General features: G+C 47.0%; 1 protein-coding gene and 1 long non-coding RNA gene across 7 annotated transcripts in view; one reads left to right on the plus strand and one right to left on the minus strand.

Annotated features, from left to right (window-relative positions):
- Nucleotides 1-20160, plus strand: part of ACCS (1-aminocyclopropane-1-carboxylate synthase homolog (inactive)) — an 86805-nt gene that overhangs the window by 49535 nt on the left and 17110 nt on the right. For 4 of the 6 annotated variants that reach the window (XM_073348052.1, XM_073348054.1, XM_073348053.1 and 1 more), the window contains 2 exons: nucleotides 16448-17070; nucleotides 18766-18825. In XM_073348052.1, coding sequence (XP_073204153.1) covers nucleotides 16483-17070; nucleotides 18766-18825 — 648 coding nt within the window. In that variant the 5' untranslated portion in view covers nucleotides 16448-16482. Of the gene's footprint in view, nucleotides 1-11722; nucleotides 11812-13555; nucleotides 14776-16447; nucleotides 17071-18765; nucleotides 18826-20160 lie in introns of those variants that run through there. The other 2 variants (XM_073348051.1, XM_073348049.1) reach the window with 2 other exon arrangements.
- On the minus strand, nucleotides 6802-13473 carry LOC140912865 (uncharacterized). Its single transcript, XR_012159405.1, has 2 exons — nucleotides 13062-13473; nucleotides 6802-8911 (listed from the first exon to the last, which is right to left on the minus strand). It is a non-coding gene; the product is annotated as an uncharacterized lncRNA (long non-coding RNA).

Raw genomic sequence — 20160 nt, forward strand, 5'->3', positions numbered from 1 at the left:
TTCCCAAAATACTGAGGTGTTTTTTTGTTGGGACCATGCCTTGTGCAGAAAAATCTAATATCAATCAGCTGAATGTGACTACAGTATTTTATGGAACAGGCTGGCAGCGCTACACAGGTCAACAATGACTGACAATGCTGAAAATCTGGTCTTATCCCACAGACTCTTAGGCTATTTCCTGAGTGAACTGGTAGTTACATAAGATAACCAATGTAACTAGGACCAAATATGGAGGTTTTCAAGACAACATTGTTGAAGTTCTTGTACAAGATGGTGGGAATGGGGTGGGGAAAAGGACAAATGAAGATCACTAGCCCTTGTGAACTCCCTGCAGAAAGAAGCCAAGGCTGGAAAATTGCTGTGACAGGGTTATGCGGAGGATGTTTCCAGCTGAGGATTTCATTTAGTTCAGGGGAGAAGCTCAACACACCTGAGCAGGAAAGAGATGGCTCATTAGATTTATACTGTCTCTTGCCTCTAGGAATTTTTATTATTTGGATTACTAAAGCACCTTGGGGCCCTAGTTGTAGACCAGGACCACATTGTGCTAGGTGCTCTACAAATATAGGGGGAAAAGATGGTTCCTGCCCAAAGGCGCTTGCAATCTAATTATAAGACAATTATAATTATAAGACAGATTGGGAGGTTTAAGTAAACAATGAGGCAATACTGGTCAGCACGATAAGCAGTGGTATCAGCACACTTGCAGCCTAACTTGTCAAAGGAGAGTTTTGAGGGGGTATGTGAAGATGTTCAAGGCACAAGTGACATGAGTTTGGTGTCCTCAGTCAAGAGGGTAACTATATGTCACAAAACAACGAGTGAATGTTGCATAAGAATATAACAGCATAGGACTAGAATGGAGCTAGATCATCGAATCCGTCAAATCTCCCTCTGTCACAGGCAACAGCATCATAGAATCGTAGGACTGGAAGGGACCTCGAGAGGTCATCTAGTTCAGTCCCCTGCATTCAAGGCAGGACTAATTGGTTACACCATGCACAAAGGATTCACAGGACAGGTATGGCAGAGAGTTGTCAAGGCCAGGACTGAGGGCAGTGGTGGTGGTGGGGTAGGGGGGATTCAGCATAGTAGTTGTCTGGGGTGGTGCAGAAAGTACATCGGTGGAACTGGGTGCTGCTGGCCAGAGTAATGTACATCAGCAGAGCTGTGTGGGAGAAGCCTGCTCAGTGGCTGCTTGCTCTGATGTTTGTGTTGCAATGCCATGTGCTGACACCACACATCCCAGCGTGTTGATGATTGTATTCCCAAAGATAATTTGGGACTCTTGTAATATTGGTCTTGCGAGGTGTAGGACAACTGTATTGAAAGTATGATTCTCCTGTGATGTCCTGAATGGGCAAGTGACCTTATTTTTTCTAGGCTGTGATTTCTGTGAACCACGGATGCTAATATTTAAGGCCCCAGGTTAAGGAAGGTGTCACTGGGTGCCTCCATCACTATCTGCTGAACCTCATTGCCCAGTCAGTTCAGATGGTTTCATGGTCACAAATGTACTTCAGGCTGTTTATCTTTCACCATTTATTTCCCTCTTACATAACCATTTTGTGCAACAAAGGCTTATAGCAAAGACAGGCTTCCCTGCAGCCCTCACTCCCCAGCCCAAGCTCCTCTTAAGCTTCCTGTTTCCTCCCTTTATATTCTCCCCAATTACCTTGTTAGCCCAGTGATTGTCACCCAGATGCTCACAATCCCCCACCAAACAGTAATTCCCTTGACTGGGCCTGCAGCCTTCTCCAGGCTGCAGCAAGGTCAGTGATCAGGGTGCTGCTGATAGCACCCTGTCACAGAAGGGTTCTTGGTTTAATTTCCATGTGTTGTCCTGAAATGACCCACATCCTTCTCTTACAGCACTTAGCAGAGACAACCTTTAGACAGCCCCTTTAGACCTTTAGACAGACAGCACTGTTTATGCTACTTGAGAACAGCGAAGCCAGGCTGAGGAGACGTAAGGCCAAAAAGGGAAGAAACGAATAAACAAATAGAAACATAGTACTGAGCTAATACAAACAGTGCATCAGGCCTAAAACAAAGATCTTCACAGTAGTTGTCTCAGAGCTAAAGCCAGTGCCTCCCTTGCCCTCTCCTCTTTCCACCACTGTTTCTTTCCTTAGTCCCACATAGTCCCACTCCAGGATCAGTTAGCATGAGGAAGCACTGAGAGCAGCAAACTTTGTCAGCTGTAGCAATACTCGTAGGGGAATTCTGCACCAAAAAAATTAAACATTCTGCGCACCATATTTTGAAATTCTGCTATTTTATTTCTCAAAATAACACCATATAATCATGCTCCTACTGTGAGCCCCAGGCAACTGGGACTCCCACTGTCAGCTACCCGGGGCTGTTGGTGGAAGTCCCAGCCACCCGTGCCAGGGTGAAATACTGAGGGGAAATACTGAAGGAAAAAATAAAATTCTGCGGGGAACATTAATTCTGCAGTGTGTGGTGGTGCAGAATTCCAGCAGGAGTAACAATGTGTTAGAGTGAAACCTCTCATGGACTTCCTTCTTAGGGTGGGGAGGAGCAAAATTAAGAAGGAAACAAAAAATTGACAGATATAAATAACTACAGGAGTGGGGGTAAGAGGTGCAGGGTGGGATTTTAACCAGCACTGCATAGAAATGAAATCTACGTGTGTGTGTATGTACAAATGATGATGAGATGTACTTACTAACTTTGTACAAACACCTTGGCTTTGGGATGGCTTCCAATACACTGCTGAAGGTCATACAGGATTTACAATGTGAGGAGAACCCGCTATTTTCTCAGCATGTACTATTACTAGTGTTAGTTTTGTACTAAGGAGTAAATGTATTTCTCCTTATGGATCAGAACATTGGTCCATCTGATCTAGGATTCTGCCTCTAGCACAGGCTGATACTATTGGATCCTTAAAAGGGAGGTTAAAGCACCCTGTCATATTCTTGGTGATCTGTGGAGTACTGTGCAGAGGACAATTCCTTCCTGTCTCCACAGGCAATCAGCTCATGCCCTGAAGCCGATCATTGGTTTACCTGCAGAACTACTACTAATTCAGCGTCAATTGCAAAAATCATGTGGTGTCAGCTAAATCTTCAGGATTTTAGCAACATGAGAACAAGAAATGGAAAACTAATCTCTTTTTGTTTTGGTCTGATCCACATCCAAAATTGTAAGGGTAGGTTGAATGCAGGAGTCTGAATCCATTTCCCCTCCCCTTCTGAACTGTAAAGGTGTTTTGGATTGAAGGTTCTAGTTTTTAGTATGTCTCTAGTTGTTATTGGACATAGAATTATCTAGCCCTCTTAAAAATCAAACCTGTACTTCATTATATGACTTTCTGTGTCAAGGAATTCCACAGACTGCCTATGCCAATTAGCTACAGAGGACTGGGGTTTAAACCCTTCTTAGGGAACCAAGATATACAAGAAAATGCTAAGGACATTTAATTTCCCTTTTCCTGTGTGATTGACATGGTGTTAGTCAATGGGCATTGGGGATGTTCAGCGCCTTTGAAAAGCAGGCCCTCAGTCTGCAAACAGTCATACAGCTCCCACAGTTTTGCCCAGTCTCTCACAGAATGTATGACAAACTATTAAATGAATTAGAAAACTGACATTGGAAAAAAAGTCAGCTGAGGAAAAACTACCAAAGTGGTTATAATCAGATGCTATTTGTCTGAGGAAATTTACCCCATCTCATTGTCCTCTGCAGCAGGTACCTAATGGCCACCGGTCCTTCAGCAACCCTTACTGGGCTTTCCTGCCTGCTCTGTGGGAAGTGCTCTTAATAACCCTTTAGCATGTACTCAGATGGTAAACAGTTCCCCCTAGAGGGCTTTGCTTCTCTTCTCTTTTGTCCATGCACTGGATGCTGCTTATTAAAGTAATGACCTAATTTTAACAAGAATAACTGTGTCCTCTCCCCAGTTCCTCAGACCCCACTTACAGCCCTGGATAGGAGGCCTGGAACAGGACATCTGGAACTTTGTTGGGGTTTAGTTGTTCTGAAAACCAGTGGAATACAGACCTGTATCAGAAAGTGACAGGGACTGAGCAGGAAGGGCCAGCACGAAGTTAAAAAGGAAAAAGCTGATACAAATGGAAAAGCACCCTAGAGCGTCATGTCACATCCATATAGAGTTAGAAACACCTTATATAGAGTTAGAGTAAGAAATACCTTGCAAGTACAGCAACAGGTGTGTTATGCATTTCAGTAGGGACATGTTGTGTGCGCACTAAGAGAAGAGTTTGCTTCTTGAATGACAGAATGTGGTTTGTCCCTGAGAGCTATGGAAGTTATCTATCTTAGGGTTTTATACTGCTACTTCTCATTGCAATGTCTCTACACACCTTCCACATAAAATCAATAGCTAAGTCTCTACTTTTCTTCATGGAGAGTCTAGCACTTCTCCCTTTTCAGAGTAAAAACTCTGCATGGGGTAGAGGTTATGGTTTTAGAGTCCAAGAGTTTAAGGCCAGAAAGGACCACTAGATCATCTAGTCTGGTGGCTCTCAACCTTTCCAGACTACTGTGCCCCTTTCAGGACTCTCATTTGTCTTGCATACCCCCAAGTTTCACATCACTTAAACTATTTGCTTACAAAATCAGACATGAAAATACAAAAGTGTCACCACACACTAGTACTGAAAAATTGCTTACTTTCTCATTTTTACCATATAATTATAAAATCAATTGGAATATTAATATTACATTTCAGTGTATAGAATATAGAGCAATATAAACAAGTCATTGTTTGTATGAAATTTTAGTTTGTACTGATTTTGCTAGTGCATTTTATGTAACCTGTTGTACAACTAAGCAAGTATCTACATGAGTTGATGTACCCTCTGGAAGACCTCTGTGTACCTCCAGGGGTGTGTGTATCACTGGTTTAGAACCACTCTGACCTCCTGTATATCCCAGGCCACCAACACCCACACCCTGAATTTTTTTAGATTTTTCTTTTTTTAATTTCATTTTGGTTTGTTTTTAGGTTGCTTAATGTCAGGGTTGTTTGTTTTATTTTGGCGGAGTTTGGCTGGGTTGGGGTTTTTTGGGGTAGAATGGGGTAAGTGCCATACTTATGGTGGAAAGACGGCCAGATACAAGTTAAGACTTTATTTATTTACTTTAGTGCTAATTGACAGCCCAAGAAGCTGATATTATCTAGGGAATAAATGTGACACAAACAGAGCCAGGGTAAGCTTCTTCCACACCATTTCTGGCCAATGTGCCTAATTCTGACCCCAAGGGAGCCCCTTTAGTAGTAAGAGTGCTTCATTCCCCATGACCTATTCAGTTCTTGGTCTCTGTGCTGAGATGGCCAGAAAGATGCCAATTAGTGTCAATTGGCAGGATGTAAACACTTGGACTGCTAGGAACTAGACTGAGATCCACTACACTCATTTCACTTAGATGACCAAACAGACAGCCATAGTTGGTAATGACTTTGTTACTATATTTCAGGGCTTATATGTGGCCGACGCAGCAGCTGCTGTAGAGTCCTAAGGAGTTGACCTGCAAAATGACATTTTGAAAAACAGTTTATTGTCCTTTTCCACCAGATATAAAAATGGTGAAATTTTGTTTTTTAAACCATACCGGGTTAGACCTTGTCCCATAGTGAACTTTGAAGAGCAGTCTACTTAGCCCCTGAAAAACAGGGCTGCCAAGCAATTAACTCTCCTTTTGAATCCCATCCTGTTGTGCTTTTCAGTCTGCCAAGGTCTCTGTGCTTGAGTCTATTCTCCCTGCTTCCCCCTTTGGTATGTTCCACTAGGTCAGTTCGCACTAAAACTCCAAATTAGGCTGCAAGTGCACCATGGCTTTTCGTGGGCCTGCAGGAATATAGCAGGGATTCCGCGCCCTCTGTTGGTAAATTCGTCTCACAGCAGCTTCTGCAGACCCTGAGGTTTGGGAATCTGCAAAAGAAACCTGAACACAACTGGTTTTAACCCCCCTGAGGAAGCATCTAAAAGCGATTGAATGCCCCTGAGATTTTAATGGTGCCAAAAGAATAAAACTTACATGTTGTACTCCTTTACAGGGAGAGGCCTTCATTCCGGATTAATTTAAAATAAAGATGAATCTGAGCCAACCCCTTCTGAATTTTGTGGACGTTTAGATTGGGATCTGATTTTTCAGGAGTGGATTACAAGCTCTATGAACCCCTTTCTCTTGAATGGGTCAACCCAAAGCTCAGCCTCCAAACAACTTCACTCTTTGCAATGAGGGGCCATCTCTCACTGAAAGGCAGATCTCATTCTTCTGATGGAAGATCTTGCAGCATGCTTCCATCAGACACTTAATCTCACTCTGGGTGAAATGAGTTAGGATCTCAGTCCTGTCCTTAGCTGACAAAGGTCTCCATTACATAAACCTCATCACTATTGTCTCACTTATGGGCAGTCCCAGCTAAAGACATGGTATTCTATGGGCCAAGGAGACTGAAACCTATTCTTAAAGGGGGTCTCTCCGTGGGAAGGCTGAGGCACATTAGTGGGGCAGGAGGAGGAGTTGCTACTGTAAGTGTGCTGTGGATAACAAGACTGCCTAGTTTCCAGGGTTTTCAGTCCAGCGCTTTTCACCAACAGCAAATTGACATTTATTCTCTAATTCAAAATTATTGCAAATTTCTTTCTAATGTCATAGCTTGAAAGTCCTGACAGAGAGCAGAATCACCCAGGACAGCCACTGTGGACTGTATACGGTAAAAAATTCTTGTGTGGGATTGGTAGATTGTTGATAATTCACATTAATGACCAGTAGACTCATTATAAATTAAATTTTGCGAATTAGTAAGACTAAACCCCATTCATAGAGGTAGTCTCTCCAGGATAGGGCTGAGGCACATTTGTGGGGAGATTAATGCTGCAAATTAGTGAGCATGCTAGGATACTACCTCCCATAAGGGATTTTGTTCCATTTATTTTACAAGGGTAATAACTGTTCTTCATGATCACACCTCATGGTGTACTAGGAAATTATCTGCAATATAGTTTGTGAAGGTAAGGAAGATTTAGGCCTGGTCTAGGAGTCGACATCCCTGCAATGCTCATGGATTTGAAAAATCTTCACCCCTGGTCTAGACATAGCTAGATCAATGGAAGAATTTTTCCGTTGACCTATCTACCCTTACTCAGGGAGGTGGTGTTCCTAGGCCAACAGAAAAATCCCTTTTGTTGGAGTAGGCTCTGTCTACACTGTGAGGTTGGGCTGGCATAGCTATAGCACTATACCTATGGCTCAGTGGTCCCTGTAGCATAGAAATGGCCCAAGTAACACAACACCTCACTACTGGCACTGTGAAAACAGAGGAACTATCCTCTATGGTAGGGGTTCTCAAACTTCATTGCACCACGATTCCCTTCTGACAACAAAAATTATTATATGACCCCAGGATGGGGGACTGAAGCCTGAGCCCATCTGAGCCTGCCACCCCAGGTAGGGGGCCAAAGTGGAAGTCTGAGCCCTGCCAGGCGGGGGGCCATAGCCAAAGCCCAAGGGCTTCAGCCCCAGGCGGCAGACTTGTAGCCTGAGTCCAGCCACCCCAGGAAGTGGGGTTCGGGCTTTGATCCTGGGCCCCAGCAAGTCTAATGCCAGCCCTGATAACCCCATTATAATGGGGTCATGACCCACTTTGGGGTCCTGGCCCACAGTTTGAGAACTGCTTCCCTATGGATAGTACTGTGTGTTTTGTACTTTTGAATTGACTGCACGATAGGAAATGCAGTGAGATTTTTGATAAGCTAGTGTCAACTGAATTAGTCCAAAACCTCTGCAATAAATATAGGTTTCAGAGTAACAGCTGTCTTAGTCTGTATTTGCAAAAAAGAAAAGGAGTACTTGTGGCACCTTAGAGACTAACCAATTTATTTGAGCATAAGCTTTCGTGAGCTACAAATAAATTGGTTAGTCTCTAAGGTGCAATAAATATGAAACCCAGAAAGTACACTTCATGTTCAAACCTAAACCTCTTCTGAACTTTTCTCCCTTATTGTTCCAACTCTGATCTTACAAGAGGGGTGATCAGCTAACAACACACTGCATCCCATGACAAGTTGCATAGCTGCCTGTGTAATGTGGCAGAGCCCCAAGACCATCAATCACTCAAGAGGCACAGCTGTCCAGAGTAAATTAATGTATTGGAGTACTTTGCCAAAGTCCTGTAGGAGGAGGTTAATGTGAGCCAAACGGATTATTCCTAGTAAATACATCTTAGTTTAAAAAAAAAAAAATGCATGCACAAACCCATTTCTGCAGAGCATGAACCACCAAACAAAACAAGAAAACCTAGGTAACTTGCACTATGCAAATCTGCACAAAAATTCCAGGGTTCTTACACCTTGTCAGCACAACACCCCTTATCGCTCATTTCATCTTAGTGCATCACACCTTTATTTTTAAAGCTTGACTCCATATCAGATTAGCTCTGAGCTTTCCAGTGTGACCACTGCTCCTAATTTTGTTGTGTGTTTCATAGAATATCAGTTGGAAGGGACTCAGGAGTCATCTAGTCCAACCCCCTGCTCAAAGCAGGACCAATCCCCAATTTTTGCCCCCAGATCCCTCAATGGCCCCCTCAAGGATTCAACTCACAACCCTGGGTTTAGCAGGCCAATGCTCAAACCACTGAGCTATCCTGCCCCTCTGATCTCTGCTGGCCCCAGCTGTGTCCCCCAACTCTTGCTCCATACAGAATTGCTGCTCGACAGCGACACCCGGCGAAGTCCAACCCAACCGCCGCCGGTTCGCAGTGCGTTGGGGCCGCCTCCCGGTCCTGGAGTAGATGCGGGCAGACGCAGAGCCATATACGGCTTCTCCACTGGGCCAGCAAGGTACTCTTATTGTGTATACGCACCGACCCACGCCAGGTTGCAGACACAGGTTTTTCTGAAAGCCTCAGATGCTGGAATTAAGAGATTGCATAAGAATTTCACTTTCATTTAAAAATAAAGTTTCTTGCTCACATAGCAGTGGAGGAAAGCTTGAAAATGTGAAGTGAGTGCACCCTGAAAGCTTAAAAACTGGAAGACAAAAAGAATCCAACATTTATTATTTTTCAGAAAATCTCATCAATTTTGAGACCATCTCAGGTCTCTCTGGGGACCTCATTCATGCTTTTTGAATGCTGGGATGATCAATACTGACTTCCTCTGAACCCTGACTGTGGGTAAACTCCTAGAATCCCAAACTGTTGCCTGGCTCAGCAGGGCCACCTTTTAGGGATACAGGCAGGGCAGGGTTCAGCAGGGGCTCTGCTCTGGGATCCTCTTCAGGGGCTGCCAAAAGACCCCTGCACCCGGCTACAAAAGCCATTTCTGTGTGCTGCTATGTGTGAGGATCTGTAGGTCCTGAACGTGGGGCCCATGGCCGCATCCACCATGTCACCCAATGGTTCTGCTAGTGACAAGAGAATTGGGAGCTCTAACGCCTTTTGCTCCACTAAAGGTACTGCCCACTGGGACCTGAGTGGAGGAACTCTGGAGCTAGGGTTGCCAACTTTCTAATTGCACAAAACTGAACACCCTAGCTGCACCGCTTCCCAGAGGCCCCGCCTCTCACTCACTACATTCCCTCTCCCCCACCCTCACTCACTTTCACAGGGCTGGGGCAGGGGCATGGGGTGTGGGAGGGGTTATAGGCTCTGGGCTGGGGGGTGTGGGCTCTGGGGTGGGACCAGAAATGAGGAGTTCAGGGTATGGGAGGGGGCTCTGGGCTGGGGCAGGGAGTTGGGGTGTGGGCTCTGGGCTGGGGGGTGCAGGCTCTGGGGTGGGGCCAGGGATGAGGGATTTCAGATGCAGGAGAGGGCGCCAGGCTGTGGGGGTGGGGCCAAGGGATTTGGAGTGTGGGAGGGGGCTGTGGGTTGAGGCAGGGGGTTGGGGTGCAGAAGAGGGTACAGGCTCTGCGGTGGAGCTGGGGAAAAGGGGTTCAGGGTGTGGGAGGAGGCTCGGGGTTGGGGTGTGGGGGGGTGGTGAGGGTTCCGGCTGGGGGTGCAGGCTCTGGAGTAGGGCCAGGGATGAGGAGTTTGGGGTGGGGGGAGAGGGGGCTCAGGGCTGGGGGTTGGGCTGTGGATTTACCTCAGGTGGCTCCTGGTCAGCAGTGCAGCAGCCCTAAGGCAGGCTCCCTGCCTGTCCTGGCTCCGCACTGCACTCCGGAAGCAGCCAGCAGCACGTCCAGTTCCTAGGCGGGGGGGCCAGGAGGTTCTGTGCGCTGCTGTCACCTGCAGGTACCGCCCCCAGCGCCCATTGGCTGCAGTTCCCAGCCAACAGGATCGCAAAGCCGGTGCTCAAGGTGAGGGCAGCACATGGATCCTCGTGCCCCCTGCCTAGGAGTCAGACCTTCTGGCCGCTTCCGGGGCGCAGTGCGGAGCCAGGACAGGTAGGGAATAGCCTGCCTCAGACCTGCAGCACTGCTGACCGGACTTTTAACCACCAGGATCCCTTTTAGACCAGGCATTCCAGTTGAAAACCAGATACCTGGCAACCCTGTCTGGAGCTGCAGATTGGGTTCAGTATACTATTTAAACCAGAAAGAGACACAGGAAGTTGTCTGCCCAACCAGGTGGATCCTGCAGCAGACCCTTCTACCTGATTCCTGGCCTCATCCCTGGTTTCTGACTTCAGCTCTACCCTGTTGCATGTTCCCTGTGCCTTCAACTTGTTCCAGTCCCATTACCCTGTGTTCTGATTGCTTTGGCCCTGACGTTAGGCTGCAGCTCTTTGGTTTCCAGCTCAGCACTGACCCCTCAGCTTTGGCTTTTGTTTCCTGCTGATCCTGGCTCTGACTTTCAGCTGACACCTTGCTCCTGACTTTGGACCTGCCCATTGGCCTCTGGTTCCTAAACATCGCATTGACTGAAACTTCTTGCATCCCTTCCACGGACCCTGTCACTATGGGTATGTCACGATGGGCCCAATTCACTATTGCCCTATCCCTTGTGTAGTCATGTACACAAGGTGCAAAGTCAGTTTAAAATGCTAACAAATCAGACTGATCGTGTTTATCACTTGCACTGGTGTAAATGACCAAGCAAGGTGCAGCAGGGTAATGGTGAACTGGGTCCGTGTCTCGCTTTTGTCAGCATTGATAACTAGAGAACAAAACATAACCCCTGAGTCTAAACCAGTGGTCCCCCAACTTTTCCTCTCATGCCCCCACCCCCCTTACCAGTAATAGAATATTTCAGTGGCTTTCGCCCCGCCCAGGCCAGGAGCAGACTTGTGGGGCGGCTGGGAACTGAGGGTTAAGAGTAGGGACAAGGCTGGCGGATGAGCCGCATCTGGGAGCAGGGGCAAGGAGTAGAACTGGGCCACTGCGCCGCCCCCCGCCAGAAGTTCCCCTCCCCTGCACTCCTAGGGGGTCGTAACCCACAGTTTGGGGACCACTGGTCTAGATATTCCCAAAGTTTTGGAAATGTTAAATCCACAAGTGGCAGCTCATCCTCACCTTTGGCTAATAACAGTGAAGGTAGTTTTTGTTGGTGGTAATCGTGCTTTTGGATTTTAGGGTAAACTGTTTCCCAGTTCTAGACAGAGGGGACGCATATGGGCCGCTGGAGGCAGGGTCGCCCCCTCCCCATTTGCTGCTTGGTTTGTACTGAGCATGCGCACATGGACTGAGCATACTCAGTAACACTGCTGAAGCCGGCTGCCCTCACTCCACCTCTCCCCCCCACCAATCGGCAGGCACGGGTCGCCTCTGGTCCCAGAGGTGGATATGAGGGGAATGGAAAAGCAGCTGTGGACGTGTCAGAAGATCCTCTGACACCTTAATGAACTTGATCTATGCTGACAGGATACAGCCAAGGTTGTTATGTCTTTCACATTCTTAATCTTCAATAGTTTGGTAGTTGTTACATTTGGTAGGACTCTAAGGAACCGAAGAGCGTACAGGAAAGCCTTTCTTAAAGGACCACCCAACAGTGTCCGCTTTGCAAAGTGGTACAAAACAGTTCTAGTTAAAAGGATGAGTGCTGCTATTTGGAGAGGAATCATTAGGATTGTTTAGAGAGAGAGCATCAGGATTTTTGTCCCCATTTTGAAGATTGGGAAACTGAGTCATGGAGAGGCTAAGCCCTACTCAAGTCCACAGAAGGAGTGAGTAGGAGAGCTAAGATTTTAGGAATTCTTGTGCTCAGACCACTCTCTCTAAAAAGAAAAGCACCTTTTGTGTGATTAACACTATGGAAACTAATGGATAAGCGCTGTGATGTGACAGAGCACATGCATGCATTGGTTTATTATTTAATAGATGACAGTGCTATCAGTGTGCCTGCTGCTTCACAGACAGTAAATGACAGGACCTTTCTTACACCCCAAGAGCTCAAGTCTGGACTGGAAATTTACAACTGGATGTGCTACGGATTGAACTAGAGTGGCCAAAGTACAGTTTATTAAATTCCACGATGCTGCTTCTAGCCACCATCTTCATCTTTAATGTGAAGAGGCAGCTCTGTTAGACTTCAGATCTGTGCCTCGTGTCTAATTTGAAATAATCTTTATCTGGAATCATGAGGGATTTGAGTTGGTGACTGCAGAAGTAAAAAGTCCCTTCATCTGCTTCCCCACCTTTAATCACCGCAGTTGTTCGAGGGACCATTTCGCCTGCCCAACAAACCGACTATCCTGTGTTCTTGTAAAGCAAAAAAGACTCGGGAAATTTTGGTCTCATTAATTGCAGCCAAAAATGCGGCTCTGGCACCTGTGGCACACACATTCCCCACAGATCCACCACGGGAGGAGAGTCTGTGAAGCTGTAGTAGAAAAACAGGCACGCTGGACAAGGGTCCAGACGCCAACACCTCTCCAGAGGCAGAGTAGCTTGAGGGACCACGGTCTTTCCCCTGTCCTAATAAGGGTCCTCGGCGAAGGCCAGAGGAAAGTAACCGCGGCGCTCCTGCCCCTAGCGGACGCCACGCCCGAGGAGCGGGCCAGGCTGGTTCTGTAGAACGGGGCTAAAGGCCGTTTAGGGAAAGGGGGCTCGGCCCGGTTGCAGCAGCGGCGCTCCCCGCGTCTGCAGTGCCCGGCCGGGACCGTGCGCGCGCGGCATACCCCTACCTGCGGCGCCCCCCAGGCCCGCGTCCCCGACCCGCGTGCGGGGCGCCACCCCGACAGGAAATCAGCGGGAGAGCGTCCGCTCCCTCCAGCGCCCCTCGCTCTGCTGCTGGGGGATCTCGGCGCGGTTCCCGGCCCGGGCCCCGCCCTACTGCCTCCTCCACCCCGGGCTGCGTCCGGTCCCTCAGCACCTGGGGGCGGCAGCGCCGAGCAGAGAACAGCTGAGGCTGGGGCCAGGACAGGGCGGGGGTTCAGTAAAACCCGGGGAGCTGCTGGGGCGCAGGCAGCCCGCCGCGGAGGGGCTGGGGGAGAACGGCTCTGCCCGGGCCGAGGAACTCAGCTTGCCGCCGGGCGGGGCCGTGGCTCTCCGACAAACCCGCCCCGCCTCCAGCGCAAAGTTTCACCCTCAGCCCCTGCCCGGGCACAAGCGCCGCTGGCTCCGCCCGTTGTTGGAGGAGCAGGAGCCGATCGAGCGCAGGGGGAGGGGCGGAGGCGGGGCCAGGCCGGAGAGGGGCTCCGTGCGGCTCGCCCAGCCCAGCCCGGCCGCGGGGAGCGAGGCGAGTGACTGACACGGACCAAAGTTATCCCGGAATAAGGGCAGCACGCATGTGCCGTCACCCCGGATGTGAACATGCCGCCCTAGTCCCTCAGAAGCCCGGCTAGAGCGGACTGGCTGACCCGTGCTGGGCTGAGCCGAGCCTGGCCGGGCCCAAGCGAGCTAGCTGTCCGCCTGGGGGGAAGGGAGGCAGAGCCTCCGCCCGAGGGAAAGGGAAGTGGCAGAGCTCCCGCGAGGCGGGGAAAAGGGGGGTAGAGCCCCCCAAGCCCGGGCAGAACCTTCTTGAGGCAGCTGAGGTGGAGAATTGCCCCAATGGTTTGGCTAAGCCAGGCCTTCCTGTCACAAATGACCCCAGCCCCGTGTTAGTGGCCCTTCCGCCCCCCCACCCGCCCCGTTCCTGGGGGTTTGTTACACCTGGGCTAAGTACGGAAACTCTGTCACCATCTCCTCACCCCCCATCCCTTCAGTTACTCCTGGCCACGCGCCCCAGGAGTTCCTGCCTTTACTGGGGTGGGGCAGGAATAATGGATTTTCGGGGGAAGAAGTACGAGCGGGGCAGTAATTGGTCAGACCCTGAAGTGGTGGAGCTCCTGCAGCTTTGGGCTGATGAGTCAGTTCAGATGGAGCTGGAGAGCTGCCTGAGAAACCAGCATGTCTTCAACCGGATTGCTGAGGTGTTGAGGGAGAAGGGCATCCACCGGACTGGGGATCAGTGCCGGGAGAAAATCAAAAAAATGAAGCTGGAGTACCGCAGGATCAAGGACAACAACAAGACCCCAAGGGGTGGCAGGACTTGGAAATTCTATGAGGTGATGGACCGGGTGCTGACCAGCCGGCCCTCCATCTCCTACAGTTCCTTGAGTGGCAGTGTGGTGTCTCAGCAAGCACTGCAAGGGAGCATGGTGGAGAACTACCATCACCACTTCACCCCCTCAGCTCTACCTTTCGGACACTCTCAGCACCCTGAGCTGATGGAAATCAAATGTGAAGAGGTGGACTCTGATGAACACTGCTTGACCCCGGAGCCCCCACTATCCATGTCTTACCAGCAGGGCTCCCCTGAGGAGCATGAGATGGAGAGAGCTTTTCTGGACAGGGCCCAGAATGACTCTCCTATCTCCAGGGTGGAAATTCCCATTGAAACCAGTGTTTCACCTTCAGGTAGGACAGTCTCTTCTCATTCAAGCCTGAGGCTTCTGTCTTATTTCCCACAGACAGTGTGCGTCTCGGTGTTACCACCTCTGTATTCTGTTGAGTTTCCTTATCCCAAACAATTTTAATGTAGAGTAATAGGATCTGCATTAATGGCCTTTCAGTATTTCCTGAAATGTCCCTTAGTGCAGGTTGGTATAAAAGACATAAAATCAGTGCACTTTACGGTGTGTGAAATTGAGGGACTGACACCTCCTAGAGGCAGGCATAGGTGCTGTGCAAGATTCCTACATGTAGTTAATTCTGTCAAAGCATCTCAAATCCAGATAGAATTTTCATATTTTGTGGTCTCATTTGAACATTAAAAGGGCTCTCTTGAGTCCTCATACCACATTGTGATAGGAGTCCCTGTTCTTTTCACTGATAGGCTAGAACCCTCTGGATGAATCCACTGACCTTGCGTTCCTAGAGCCCTGTGCAAATACAAAAGATAGATAGATAGATAGATAGATATCAGAGAACATGAAAAAGTGGAGTAAGAGGCTAATTAATTAAGGTGAGCTATTATCAGCAGGAGAAAAAAACTTCTGTAGTGATCATCAAGATGGCTCATGTAGACAGTTGACAAGAAGGTGTAAGGATGCTTACCATGGGGAAATAGATTCAATATGTGTAACGACTTAGCCACTTCCAGTCTCTATTCAAACCCAAGTTAATGGTATCTAGTTTGCATATTAATTCAAGCTCAGCAGTTTCTCGTTGGAGTCTGTTTTTGAAGCTTTTCTGTTGCAAAATTGCCACCTTTAAGTCTGTTACTGAGTGGCCAGAGAGGTTGAAGTGTTCTCCTACCGGTTTTTGAATGTTATGATATCACTACAAAAGTTTTTTTTCTCCTGCTGATAATAGCTCATCTTAATTAGTTAGCATCTTACTCCACTTTTTCATGTTCTCTGTATGTGTGTGTGTGTGTGAGATATATATTATATATCACAATCTTCTTACTATATGTTCCATTCTATGCATGAGGTGTAGCCCATGAAAGCTTATGCTCAAATAAATTTGTTAGTCTCTAAGGTGCCACAAGTACTTCTGTTCTTTTTGTGGATACAGACTAACATGGTTGCTACTCTGAAACCTGTCATTGGGATTTCAGAGCAGTCTGGAATGGATGGAGTCGTGGATACATACAGCATGGTGGTGCGGGAGAGAGACAATGACCTCATGCTGATCACTGTGAGGTCAGGAAGGAATCCTCTCTTCCATTCACCCTTATGCTTGCTCAACTGGCCAAGTGCACTATTTAGGAGAGGGGGTTTGTCATTCATTAGAGTTAGTTTGGATCATTGCCAGAGGCAGAATACTGAACTAGATAGACCAGTGCTTGGTTGCATAATGTCAAATTCAACATATGAGGTTAAAGGGAAAACATGTTTTTGTTTTTTTTTCTTTTCAACATTCAGGATGTACCTAGTAGATTTGACTTCACCCTTCCTGTGGGATTCTACCATGGACAGATCTGATTCTTGTCAGAGAAAGGCAATGGGGCTACTTAAGCAGACCTGGGTCAAACTGGTCCAGTAGAGGGCAGTAGTGTATGATCACATCAGTTAGTATGCTGCAGTGTCATCATTAGAATGAATTGCTGCAAATTTAGTTTTCCCTTGTCTCTGAATATCTGCAGGTTTCAGTGAGCCCAACCTGGCTTCCTCATCCCGGATGCAGAGTGTGGGCCCTCGGCCTGGCTTCTCCACCTTGCACCGCCTTCGGAAGAAACGGAAAGGCCAGCGAGTGAAGGACCCCCTTGATGACCTCCTACTGAAGACCCTGACATCACAGCGGGCCATGGAGGAGCGCTTTCTGCAGATGGAGGAGCGGCGGTTACAGCGGGATATGGAAGTGGAGGAACGGCGGATGCAGCTAGAGCAGCGACGTTTTGAACTGGAGCGGGAGCATGAGTTCCGCATGTTCAATGTCTTTGCTCAGATGCTTAGCATCTTAAAGCAGAGCAACAGTGGCTCCTCCTCTTCTGTTGCACTGCCCCGGGGCTTGGATTTCATCCAGGTGCTGTCTGACATCGCTGGGATGGGAGGAGGAGGGGGCCTACAGGAGGCGAGGGCCATGCATGTAGGGCGACCACATTCTGAGAGAAGGACCGACATGTACAATTTCTGTAACCCTGGCGAGTTCCAGAGCAGCCCCTTCCTCTCAGCTCGTGGAAACATTGCCAATCTCTTTCGTGGCTCGACAGAAGAGGGATACAAGGCCTATCATGCTGACAAGTACGATGAAGACAAAAACCCTAATGTGAGTGAGGTTCCGCTTCTGTGCATTTTTTTCTTGCTAGGAGAAACACCAAACAGGGTCATTTCTTAGACTCACCGACAAGGCTTGTGTTAGAACATGACTTTTTTTATCTCACAGATGCCAGTCAGGTCAATCTTTTCATTTTAATAAAGCATAGAAAATTCATTACATAAAATGAGCTCCCCTGTACAGCAGGGAGCAGCACCCTGTGTAGCTTTGGGTCATGGCTGCTCAATTTCCTGTCAAAAACTATTGTTAGGCCTGTAGAGCCAATAGAGTTACAGGAGAGCAAGTTTCAGAGTAACAGCCGTGTTAGTCTGTATTCGCAAAAAGAAAAGGAGGACTTGTGGCACCTTAGAGACTAACCAATTTATTAGAGCATAAGCTTTCGTGAGCTACAGCTCACTTCCTCAGATGCATCTGAGGAGAGCAAGTGGAACTTTATTCTCCCTTCTGCATCATCTCCAATGTCATCCACTAAGTTCCGGTTGCAACATGTTATCACTGTTGATGATGCAAGAGGCAGAAAGACCCAGCTGGCTTTTCAGAACCCAAGGAGCAGTTTGCACCATTGACATTTAGAAAGCTGTCTTTTTTTTTTTTTTTTTTTTAAATTCACCATTCAAAGCTGATGCTGCCGTTTACCTTTTGCCTGTCACTTATTCTGTACAATATAATCAGGCTTGTTGCAAAGGTATGAGATTTACAACATTTCAGGGTAATGTATTTTTTTTTTTAAATTTTTAAAGAAATAATTATGTGAGCTTTTTACAAATAAGCCCATGGTTCTGAGCCTAAACATCAACAATTTTAACTTAAAATTACTAATCTTAACTTCATCAAACACTGTCTCTCCTGCAATGCAGTATCATGAGAGTTGCATATTAGAACCTTTAAAACAAAGTATACCAATATCACATTATTATTCAATACAATAAGTGCAACCCAAGGAACAAACGTTATCATTTCTTCAGTATTGCCTACATTTGTTTACAAGAGGTATTAAAATTCAATACCTAAAACTGGCTCCAACCTGTAATAATGTCATAAGTATACCACCCTGTGTATTTTTTTAATTTGTTCAGTGACCCACCCTAGCCTCAGAAGTGAAAATATGTTAATGTTTTTTTTCTCTCTCTGTACTTTATTGTACTTTGATATGAGCATGCCAGGAGAAAAGGCTAATGCTCTAACCTGCCTTCATACTTGGCACTGTGTAAAAAATGAAGTTTCCATATCCATGAGTAAATTGGTGGAATACAATGTCATTATCTGATGAACACACATTTTGAACATGGAAATATTTCCAAAGCACAATTTGTGTGTCACAGCAATATAAATCCCAGCTTTCTCAGCTAGGAAAAATTGTATAAACTTGTGTTAAGGTCAGATTTACATTAACAAGTCAATTTAACGTTAAATTACTTATACACATTATATAAACTAATATAAACCCTTGTTTTGTACCCATCCCTAGAGAATTTACTGACTAATAAATTAAGCACTTGTATAAATTACTAGTTTATACATATGTGATGAGTGTTCTGTGAAGCTTGTTTTTCATCCATTGTTATCTCCTTTACCTTGCTAGGATTTTTGAGTAACAGCAGCAGGGGCAACAGCAAAGCTGAAATGCAAGTAGTGCTGCCTAGTGGTAGTTTGTCTCCCTAAACAATGATTTATTTCTTTCTCCAGGGAATAATTAATTTTGGTACCAGTGAGAATAAACTCTGCTTTGATCTAATGTCCAAGCGGGTAAGTCCAATCCCCAGAAGAAATATGTAATACTCCACTTAATTTCTACTTAGTACTGATGATGTGCTTGGATTGCAACTGTTGCTCAGATCCCTCACAGAGCAATAATTTCCCAGAGCGCTTACCTTTCAGCTGTCATGTCTCTTCCTTTCTTCCATGCTGGCACTGATGCAGAAGGTCATTGGCTGTTCCATTTTCCCTATTTCATTTTGGGTTGTGCATTTCTTTAAGTTATCTTGTCAGAGATAGATTGGAAATGGTGGTGTCTTCTAATCACCCAGTTGTGGCCTTGCCTTTGGGGCACTGCCTGGAATACAGAGCCAAATGAAAGTAAAGTACATTTGCTTTTCTCCTGCTGACAGCTCTTCAATTAACATAGAGGTGAGCCCAAGTCTCACAATTCAGGGGTGTCCAGATCTAGGGACAGAGGGGGCTTGATTTGGGCCGTTATCAGGCTGCACAGTTCTGATCCAATTCTGAACTGTCTCAAAGCTTGAGAGGATTTGGTACCAGTGAGGGTATTACTAATAAACTGGGTGAAGCACTAACTGGTGGTCTTGCTTAGTTACACCAGGGAAAGGCCTAGTACAGACAGTATAATTCAAACTGTAGACTGCTTGGGCCAAAGGAAACTGTCTTGTTTCTCATTAAGCCATGTACCCAGATTCAGGCTATTTTGTGGGGAGACAGCAGTTTGTCCTAACTAGAGGTGAGGAAGGGTGGGGTACTCAGTTTGTGGCACAGCAAGTCTCTACTGTAGTTGGTTAAAGTTCTTTCACTCCCACTCCATCACTGCCAACCCTCAAAATGTTCCTTGTTTTATTTCTGCCTGCCATGCCACTGACTCGGGGGGGCATTACCCCAACACTCGGCCTTCCAGCTAACAGAACAGGTAAGGCAGAACTTCTGCCTGACAGCTGTGTGCAGAAGCCTGAAAGGTGCCTTTTAGGATGTCTAGGCTGTTCCTTCCTTTCCCCCATTACCTCTTCCCCTGAGACTTAGTGTAATGTCTGCAGTTAACATGTCAGAGAAAGAACAACTGCATCTTGATTAGCCTTGTTATGAAAGTGGGTTACTTGCTCCTGCCTATCAGCAGCAACCAGATGAGCTTGTTCTCGTGCATACTGGAACAGGCTCAGAGCTGAGAAAAGATGTTTCTTCCAATTTATGAACTGCCACATTCTAGTGCTACTGCATTGACTCACAGAACAGTATGCTACTGGAGGTTATTAGAAGGCAATCTTGCCACTAACTTGGAAGCCAATGCCTATATTTTGTAAGTGAAAACAGTAACTGACCAGATTTCTGTCTGCAGTTCATTACCCCTAAGTCCGG

This window comes from Lepidochelys kempii, chromosome 6, assembly GCF_965140265.1.
Source record: "Lepidochelys kempii isolate rLepKem1 chromosome 6, rLepKem1.hap2, whole genome shotgun sequence".
Taxonomy (NCBI): Eukaryota; Metazoa; Chordata; order Testudines; family Cheloniidae; genus Lepidochelys; species Lepidochelys kempii.